Consider the following 10,280-nt stretch of genomic DNA (forward strand, 5'->3'; position numbering starts at 1 on the left):
GAAAGCATTAATCAATTACAAATCAGAAAACTACCGGAAAGTTGGAATATTACCAGAAAAGCAAGTCTAAAATGAGGAGACTCAAGTTAACAATTAGCAGAAAAAAAGTAATCAATTTACAAGAATAAGTCTGAAAATTAGCAGAATATTCCATGCACTTTTTCCTTGTTAATTTACCGTTTTTTTCTCGAGAAATTATAACTCTCCCCCCCCCAAAAAAAAAAACCCTGATATTTTGATGTCACTTTTGTAAAATTACGGCTTTTTTTTCTTGGCTATTATTTCTTTTACTTTTATTTTTTATATTCTGATGTCATCATCCTCGCAGAAAAGGTTTATTATTATTTTTTTTTTTAAACAACATTACTTAATCGGTCGGAACGACTACGTTCAAAATAGTTTTTTTGTTGTTGTTTGTTTTTTAGTCCGATTACAATGTCATTGTTGGAAAATAATTTTCCCTATAAAATGTGTTCTTTATTCCGGTGAAATTAAAACTTTAATATTGGAATTTTTTTTTTTTTACAAATATCATGATTTCTTTCAGGCGGCACGGTGGACGACTGGTTAGAGCGTCAGCCTCACAGTTCTGAGGACCAGGGTTCAATCCCCGGCCCCGCCTGTGCTGAGTTTGCATGTTCTCCCCGTGCCTGCGAGGGTTTTCTCCGGGCACTCCGGTTTCCTCCCACATCCCAAAAACATGCATTCATTGGAGACTCTAAATTGCCCGTAGGCATGACTGTGAGTGCGAATGGTTGTTTGTTTGTATGTGCCCTGCGTTTGGCTGGCAAGCAGTTCAGGGTGTACCCGCCTCCTGCCCGATGATAGCTGGGATAGGCTCCAGCACGCCTGCGACCCTAGTGAGGAGAAGCGGCTCAGAAAATGGATGGATGGATGATTTCTTTCATTAAATGATTTTTTTTTTTTTTTTTTCTTGTAAAATGTTTTGAGTTCTTTTCCCTGTTAAATTAAGACTCAAAAGTTTCACTTTTTACTCCTTGTAATATTCTTGGCTCTTTGTTTTGTTAACTTACAATTTGTTCCCTGTAAAATTACAAATTTGTTCCCAGAAAGCGGCACGACTGGTTAGCACATCTGCCTCAGTTCTGAGGACCGGGGTTCAATTCCCGGCCTCGCCTGTGTGGAGTTTGCATGTTCTCCCCGTGCCTGCGTGGGTTTTCTCCCACATCCCAAAAACATGCAGGGTAGGTTCATTGAAGACTCTAAATTTCCCCTTATTTGTGAATGTGAGTGCGAATGGTCGTTTGTTTCTATGTGCCCTGCAATTGGCTGGCGACCAGTTCAGGGCTTACCCTGCCTCTCGTCCAGAGATAGCTGGGATAGGCTCCAGCACGCCCACGACCCGCGTGAGGAGAAGCGGAACGGAAGATCAATGTTCCCAGAAAAGTGTAAAAACATTTTCCGCTAATATTCTGATTTTATCCTTGAAAAAATATGACTCCATATGTTGTAACATAATGATCTTTATAATGGTAATAGTATTGTTTTTTCCGCTAGTATTATTACATCCCTAATCTTGAAAAGTTGGGACTTTTTTTCTATTATGATTTTGTTCTCGTGATGATGTTTTTTTTCCTGGTAATATTCTAAGCTCTTTTCTCGTTTATTCACAACTTGTTCCTGGTAAAATTACAACTTTGTTCTTGGGAGAAACAAACAAATAAAACATTTTCTACAATAATATTCTGATTTTATCCTTGAAAAGTACTACTTTTTTTCCCTGGTAACAAGGATTTTATGATCGAAATATTGCGATTCTTTTTTTTCTTTTTTTTTTTTACACTAACATTACACCGCTATTCTTGGAAAAATACTTTCCACTAAAAGCTGGGTTATTATTTCTCAAATTTCCAACCTTTTTTCTTGACTATTCAGATCTTATTCTCAAAGCATTGTGACTTTTTTCTGGTAATATAAAGTTTTTACGAACATACAACCCCAATTCCAATGAAGTTGGGATATTGTGTTAAACATGAATAATAACAGAATACAATGATTTGCAAATCATGTTCAACCTATATTTAATTGAATACACTATAAAGACAAGATATTTACTGTTCAAACTGACAAACTTGATTGTTTTTTGCAAATAATCATTAACTTCGAATTGTATGGCTGTAACATGTTCCAACACGGTCATGTTTACCTCTGTGTTACATCACCTTTTCTTTTAACAACATTCAATAAACGTTTGGGAACTGAGGACACCAATTGTTGAAACTTTGTAGGTGGAATTATTTCCCATTCTTGCTTGATGTACAGCTTAATTAATGAATTCAATTAAATATCTTGTCTTTGTAGTGTATTCAACTGAATATAGGTCGAACATGATTTGCAAATCATTGTATTCTGTTTGGCGGCACGGTGAACGACTGGTTAGAGCGTCACCCTCACAGTTCTGAGGACCCGGGTTCAATCCCCAGCCCCGCCTGTGTGGAGTTTGCATGTTCTCCCCGTGCCTGCGAGGGTTTTCTCCGGGCACTCCGGTTTCATCCCACATCCCAAAAACATGCATTCATTGGAGACTCTAAATTGCCCGTAGGCATGACTGTGAGTGCGAATGGTTGTCTGTTTCGATGTGCCCTGCGATTGGCTGGCAACCAGTTCAGGGTGTACCCCGCCTCCTGCCCGATGACAGCTGGGATAGGCTCCAGCACGCCCGCGACCCGAGTGAGGAGAAGCGGCTCAGAAAATGGATGGATGGATGTATTCTGTTTTTCTTTATGTTTAACACAACATCCAGCTTCATTGGAATTGGGGTTGTATATATAGTTTTTGAACTAATAGTACAATTTTATTCTTGTAAAAAGACAAGCTTTTGCCCTTAAATTAGTGATATATCCTGGTAACATTTCAACCTCATTAGCTTAGTTTGTCATTTCCGTATGGCTCGAAGACTCCTTGGCATCGACCCCATTGGGAGCCTTATTTTTCTTCTTTTAATTCCTTCGCCACCGCAGTATACAAAAACAAAAACAACAATAACAAAAAGTCCTTCAGTGAAGTCCCATTATTATGGATGGCAGGGGGTGTCCACTTTTTGGGGGGGGTAACAGATAAAAGGTAGGACGAGGCGGGGCTGTGAAGATGTAAAGGAAGCGTTGTGGAACAATAAGGCATTTCACTCAGCTTGTTGAAGTCGGGCTTGCGTGGTGTGATGTAATGAACGTGCAGTCGTAAGGCGCTTTGGACATTCACGCAAACTTGACTCATGAATGACAACGAGGGCCACGATTGACAGCTTTCCAGTCCTCAGGGCGCAACAACCTGTTTTTTTTGTTTGTTTTTTTAAGACCCTCCGTCCCCGTCCACTTTTTTGTGCTTTTCGGACGCCAACCGGCGTCCCCGCAGAAGACGACGCGGTGCCGCCGCCTCGTCGTCATCGTTACCCTGGCGTCCAGGAGCGCGTCCGCTAGGTTTTGTGCTGAAAGTGCTCGTCAAATGTGTCTTAAGTTTTGTCCATTTGTGTTAATACTGGCGTCATTGTTCCAACATCCTGCAGTGGGTCAGGAGTGCAAAAGAGTTTGATTGAAAGCGTCCTCAAAATGTCTTCTGCTTGTGGTTTTTGTTTTTTTTGTTCTTTTTAGTGCAGATGAGATGTCAACGTTGTTTTAATTTTCTAAAATGTCTTTAAATCGTCCAAAAAGTGCCAGGCATTTGTCATCTTTCACCTCCTCCTCTTCTTCTTCTTCACAGTATTTTTCTTCCATTTCTTTTTTGCATGCAGGGTCCGTCAACGCCCCATGATGCTTTAAGGCGGCGGGGTGGGAGAGCAAGAGGAGGAAGAGCCAACAGGAGGAATCCACCAATCAGGAGGCAGAGCAGGCACGTAGTAGCTTGAAGATGCGAGTCTATTGGTCGCTCGGAGGGACGTCGAAGATTTTATTTTATTTTTTCCCCCTTCAGACCGCCGACACCTGCTCGTCATCTGCAGAGAGGAAAAGAGAGTTGGGAGGTCGTTGAGCACTAATTTGGAACATTTCCTTTCATTTCAAACCTTGAAGCACTTTGAGATCTTTTACAAAATGGACACGTATTAGAAGATAATGTCATCCAACCACCTGTGGCGAAGGCAGGATTTTGCCCAAAGTGTCCACGCGTTCACACAGCACAACACATCATTGTCTTATATTCATATTAAATGGGTTTTTCTTTCCCCCCCCCCCCTGGTAATGTTAGGACTGCATCGTTGTAAATAATACTTTTCTGGTAATAGTCCGATTTTACTCCTGTAAAGGTTAGATATATTTCTTCCTCTAAAATTGGTTTTGTCTGGTAATATAATTTTATTCTCATTACACTGCTTTGTTCTCTTCTCGTAAAAAAGCCCTCCCCTGCTTATTTGTGTTGTTTTTTTTAAATGATCAGGGAGCCTTCAATTATTTGCAGATTTTCACGATTAGTTGTCGGGCTCGGTCAGTTCCTTTCCCAGGCAATGGTGGGGGGCCACTGTATTCAGATTTTCACTTAAAAAACAAATTTGGTCTTTTTTTTCTTGCATATTTTTTTTCTGATGATTTTCTGATTTTATCAATCTAAAAATTTTGCTTTTTCTTATTTCTGAAAAAAAATCGATTCATATATTATTCTCATAAAATACATAAACCCCTTTTTTTATTTTGATCTTTTTCACAGCACTATTATGAAATTATTGTCATTAAAATATATATTTATTTTCTTGTAAATGTATATATTTCTTCTGGTAATATATTTTGTTTTCATTAAAATTTTGATTTCAGTGTGAGAATAATCTGATTTTATCTTTATAAAATTCTGAATTTTTCCTTGTAATATGCTAATTCTATTCTCAAACAAAATAAAAATATCTGCATATCTAAAACTAAGACTATTTAAACAATGAAAATAGCGTCTTCTATTGTTAACCTATTTTTTTGTTTTATTAAATCCGGTTGATGAGTGTGTCATTAACTTATGTCTCCACTAGGTGGAACAAATCATCGCCCCAATCCTTTTGTATATTGAAACGTATAGAAAAAAAAATACCATCCAGATATCCTGAATGGGATACATGAAGGTCCTCTATAATAATCATTTTGGCAATGTATATTTGCATCTTCACTCATGTGTTCAAGTAGGAATCTTACTACTAACATAATCAGACAGACTCCATCCATGGTGCCAGTGGGTGGGGGATGTGTTGGGGGGGGGGGGGGGGGGGGGGTGCAGTGGGTTGTGGGGGGACACCGTATGCCCGTGTGTGTATGTGTGTGTGTGGGGCGGGGATCCAAGTGTGTGGACATGCACTGAGGTGGGGGCATGTAGGAGGGGGCTATCTGATAAATCGGTCTTTACCTGCCACGGGGTTTGGGGGCGCCCCCCCCAATTCACACACACAGTCACGGTCGGAGGGACCGGGGGGTACGCTGCGCCCTCGGCTTCCTCAGAGCGACAAGTTTAGGAGACTCACCCTCCTCTTCCTCCTCCTCCGCCGCCGCCGCCTCGTCGTCGTCGCCGTCGTCCCGGCCGCGCCGTAGGCCGCCGCCCCTCCGCTTGGATGCCGCCTGGTGGGCCTGGGAGTCGGGGGACTGCGTCACCATCCGCGAGCGCTGTAGCGCCGTGGTGTAGTCGGGCGGGCGGCGGCTCGACGGCGTCGGCGCAGCGGACGTGGCGGAAGCGGGGCCGGGAGGGGGCGGCGACTGCCCGTCCGCCAGCTCGGAGATGGTCAGCGCCGTGTAGCCGGGCGGCGTCGGGGGAGGCTCGCGGTAGCGCCCCTCTTTCCGGGCTTCGGGGACACAACAAACAACACATTTAGCACTTTTGCTGGTAATATTGGGATTTGATTCTCCTAAAATAACAATTGCTACTGGTACCATTATGATTTCATTTGAACAAATACTTTTTTCCCCCCCCCTTCTTAAAATCAGTTTTTTTTAGGCGGAGTTGGGGTAATATCGTTAGCCTAATAGCATAAATTGCCGATATTGTATTTGAATTAACAAGCACATTGGAATTGTTTTTATTGATTTGTTAAAAGGCGGCACGGTGGACGACTGGTTAGAGCGTCACCCTCACAGTTCTGAGGACCCGGGTTCAATCCCCAGCCCCGCCTGTGTGGAGTTTGCATGTTCTCCCCGTGCCTGCGTGGGTTTTCTCCAGGCACTCCGGTTTCCTCCCACATCCCAAAAACATGCATGAATTGGAGACTCTAAATTGCCCGTAGGCATGACTGTGAGTGCGAATGGTTGTTTGTTCCTATGTGCCCTGCGATTGGCTGGCAACCAGTTCAGGGTGTACCCCGCCTCCTGCCCGATGACAGCTGGGATAGGCTCCAGCAAGCCCGCGACCCTAGTGAGGTGAAGCGGCTCAGAAAATGGATGGACGGATGGATTTGTTAACAGTAGGTTTAAAATGACAAACTATTAGACTAATGGTATATATTAAACAAAAAAAAATTCCCTGGCATTAATAGGATTTTATGTACAAAAGTTTTTTTTCTGATTGTTTTGCAATTTTATGATAATAAAATGGAACTTTTCTGACATTCTGAATTTATTCCCATAAAAAGATTACACCCTTTCAGCTACTATGACTTTTTTCCTGAGACACTTTTTCTGCTCATATAATTTAACTCTCATAAATAATATTTTAAAATCTCTTAATATTACACCTATTTTTCTGGTAATATTGTGCTCTTGCAATCATAAAACTATGACTTTCTAGTAATATATTTTATTTTTGTAAAATGACAACTTTTTTATTAAGTAAAACTTAAACATTTTTTCATAAAATAACCATTTATTTGGTTTGATTTAATTCATGTAAAATTGCCTTTTTCCGCTACTATTATGTTTTTAATCAACTAAAAAGCACTTTGTTCCCCCTTGCAATAAGCTTAAATTTTCAGGGGGTCATATCTTAATTTCATTATAATTTATTCTAGTCATATTCAGATTTCATTCTTGTAAACAACAATGGTAATAATATTGTATTATCTTAAAATTATGACATAAAATTACTTTCTTTTCTGGTAAATTATGATTTTATGCTTGTAAAATTCTGACTTTTCCCTCTGAATATTACAAGTTTTTGCCAGTTAATATTATTATTTCGTTAACTTCCCAGTTAACATGGATATGGGCAGTTAATGTGTCAATAGGGGCATTGAGACACGCACACATGAGTCCTTTCGAGGCGGCATTGACGGGCGAGGGCGAGGGCCGTCCCATCTGCTTGGCGTCCTCGGACCCGGTGGACGTGATGCTGCTGGTCTCGGCGTCGGCGTTGACGTCCTTGCCGCCCCGCCTCTTGATGGTGCCCGTGTCGCCCTCCGAATCTTCGCCCCAGTAGGCAGCGGACGACGAGGAGCCGGCCGACGCCCAGCTGCCCCGCGCCTGCGCCGCCCACAGCATCGCCTCGGGGGCGGAGTGCGGGAGCCCCCCGCCGAAGGCCAGCGTCTCCCAGCTGCGCCCCTGCTGCATGGTCTGGATGTTGTCGTGGGAACCGGACGAGCACGACGTCCAGGAACCGCGCCCGCTGTCGGCCGCGTCCAGGGATACGCGGTCGCCCTGATCCTGGGTCAGCTCCTCTGAGCTGGGAGACGAAAGCGCCGTGGGGCAGCCCGCGTAGATGCCCCGGCAGTCCTGCATCGACGAGTATGACCTGCGACCAAAACAATATAATACAGTAATTCCCCCACAACTGAATTTCCATGGGATGGGGAACGAGCCCTGCTGCAAATAGTGGGGGAAAAAAGAAAGAAAATAACGATTGAGAACCCCTCCCTTAAAAAAAAAGTTGATAACTGTCTACAGATGTCACAAGATGGGGTCAAAGCATGACTTCTCTAACCAAGATGCCACATGATGGTGCCAAAGCACTACTTTTCTATGAGACACTACTACACAGGGGTGGGCCTGTTTAGAAAACAGCTGACAAGAGACATGAGCGCATAGCGTACGAACGAACGCATTGACTGCGGTGCGGTCACGCACCCGAGGCTGTACTGGTCGGGGTCGGTGGCGGCCCTCCGCTCCAGACGCGCTCCGCAGCCGTGGGACTCGGCGACGCCCACCGAATGCCTCAGCCGCCGCTCGTCCTCGAAGGACAAGTTGCTGAGCAGGCTGGAGCGAGACGACATCTCGCTTTGACCGCAGTCCGAGTACGAGTCGCCCATGCGGTTGTAACCTAAAAGACGTATGTCGCAAAATAAGTTACCCGACATAAATGACAGGGATGCTCATTATTAGCCGGAACGAATATATTAAAAACAGTTACAATATCAATAGAAAATAAAAATGCAATGTCAAATGTATGAGTTGAAATAACAATATAAGCTAATAGTAAAGACATGGGGAAGGAATCACAAAAGCAACATTGAAAAACTAAAGTAATGACATATTATTCTTGTTAAAATAACAAATGAAAAAAAAAAATAGACATTTGATTTGGATTAAAATTTAAATAAAAGCAAAATAAAAAATAAAATGTGTCACTGTAATTAAAACAAATCTACACATCTCTAAAAGCTAAATTTAAACAAATAACTGAAACTAAGCATTTATCACTTCACTTAAAACTAAATTAATTTATTATTCTTTACTCTTCATTTATTATTCTAATTCAAATTTATACTACTAAAACAAAGTGACATTCCCGGTTTTATTCTGATTAGAAATAATAGCCAAATATTTTTTTTTTAATCACGAAAGCTTATGAATTACTGTAATTCAAATAAATAAGAAATATTTGAACAACAATAAATCATGAACACAAATGCTAAAACTTAAAAAAAGAAAAAAAATCTAAATGCAAAACAAGAAAATCATTTTGACTAGAATAAAAACTGAAAATAAATGAATAGGCAAAAATTCCTTAAAATAAATGTAAATATTAAATAAAAATGACTGATTACATTACAGGCTAGTTACAATTAGACAAGCCACCAAAAAGTTAAATAAAAATAATGTACTACACGAAATAAGAAAATACACAAAAAAACAAAACAAAAGATGATGTATGAAATAAATGCTCAAATAAATGGGAAGTCATGATATAAGTACATACGTAATTAATTGCAACATTTCCAATATTAGTATCTCAGCTCTGCCAATCCAATTTGTTTGTGTTTGAACATGTTTATGCAATCGTGCAGTACACAAAGACGAGCAACAGGGGGTGTAAGTGTACCACAGTGGCAGATCAGCGCATTTACCCTTTTTGGGGGAGCTCTGCGGCGAGCCGGGCGGCGAGGAGAGCTGCGAGGAGGCGTTGGATGGCGCCGAGTCCTCGGGATTCCGGCGATGGCGCTCGGTGGCCTCTTCCGACAGAGACAGGATCTTCTTCAGAGACTGAGGGGAGCTGGTACCTGAAACCACCGCCACCAGTTAGCGAGGGGCAAACGCACACCCCAACCATTTACAAGTTGGACTGGTTTTGACTTCCTTTCGCTGGAAGGCTCACTTGACCCAATACATTGTGCATGTGCGTATCCACTCAGAATATCTATATTCATACAAATATGGCACGTATAATTTCTACTACTACTAATAGTGATGATGTAAAGTCTTACCAAAGGGAGGCAGGTCCTTGACGGGCACCTTCTTGCGCGATGGGTACAGGGCCACGGCGGGCACCTGCAGGGCCTGGGAGCCTTTGGCCAGCTGCCCCCTCTGCTGGCTGGCCGCTCTGGACACCACGGGAGACGTGTCGGCGCGACGGACCCCCGAGTTCTTGGGCACTGGGTGCGCAACATCAACACTTGTTGGCGGTGCATAGAGTAAGATTGTCAAACATGCTGAAAACAATCCAATGTACTGGAGGTGGTCACATATGCTAAGAAGTTACAAAGGAGTGTGTGTGTGTGTGTGGGGGGGGGTCTACATATGAGCTAATCAGGTTATCTGGGAAAATTCAACTTGGATATTTTCCAGCTTCAATTTGTATGTAACATTCAACTTTTAAAAAAACAACAACATTGCAACATTATTATTATTATGACTACTACAATTTTAAATTTAAAAAATAGTGTGACGATTTTTCATGAAACTTTTTGGGGGGGCAAAAGAAATTGTCAATATCTTGTCAAATTAAACTTTAAAAAAAAGTTGGGTTATATCTTACAACTTTTTAAAAAAAGAAAAATAGTGTGACAAAAATACTGTGACAAATTTTCACTTAACATGTTTTCCATAAAAAAATACTTTAAAATAAGCAAATTTTGGGGGGAACTTTTTCTTCTTAAAATAAAATATAAAAATAGCCAATATCTTGAAACATTCAACTTTTAAAAAAAGACTGAC

General features: G+C 41.6%; 1 protein-coding gene across 10 annotated transcripts in view; it reads right to left on the reverse strand.

The window, feature by feature from the left end:
• Positions 1–326: 326 nt before the first annotated feature.
• rapgef2b (Rap guanine nucleotide exchange factor 2b) overlaps positions 327–10,280 on the reverse strand; it is a 104,163-nt gene continuing 94,209 nt past the window's right edge. For 9 of the 10 annotated variants that reach the window (XM_061685113.1, XM_061685118.1, XM_061685116.1 and 6 more), the window contains 6 exons: positions 9,551–9,718; positions 9,194–9,346; positions 7,974–8,166; positions 7,157–7,641; positions 5,335–5,764; positions 327–3,949 (listed from right to left, as the gene is read on the reverse strand). In XM_061685113.1, the coding sequence (XP_061541097.1) occupies positions 5,379–5,764; positions 7,157–7,641; positions 7,974–8,166; positions 9,194–9,346; positions 9,551–9,718 (1,385 nt within the window). In that variant the 3' untranslated portion in view covers positions 327–3,949; positions 5,335–5,378. The remainder of the gene's footprint in view (positions 3,950–5,334; positions 5,765–7,156; positions 7,642–7,973; positions 8,167–9,193; positions 9,347–9,550; positions 9,719–10,280) is intronic. The other variant, XM_061685117.1, reaches the window with a different exon arrangement.

Source organism: Phycodurus eques, chromosome 9, assembly GCF_024500275.1.
Source record: "Phycodurus eques isolate BA_2022a chromosome 9, UOR_Pequ_1.1, whole genome shotgun sequence".
Classification (NCBI taxonomy): domain Eukaryota; kingdom Metazoa; phylum Chordata; class Actinopteri; order Syngnathiformes; family Syngnathidae; genus Phycodurus; species Phycodurus eques.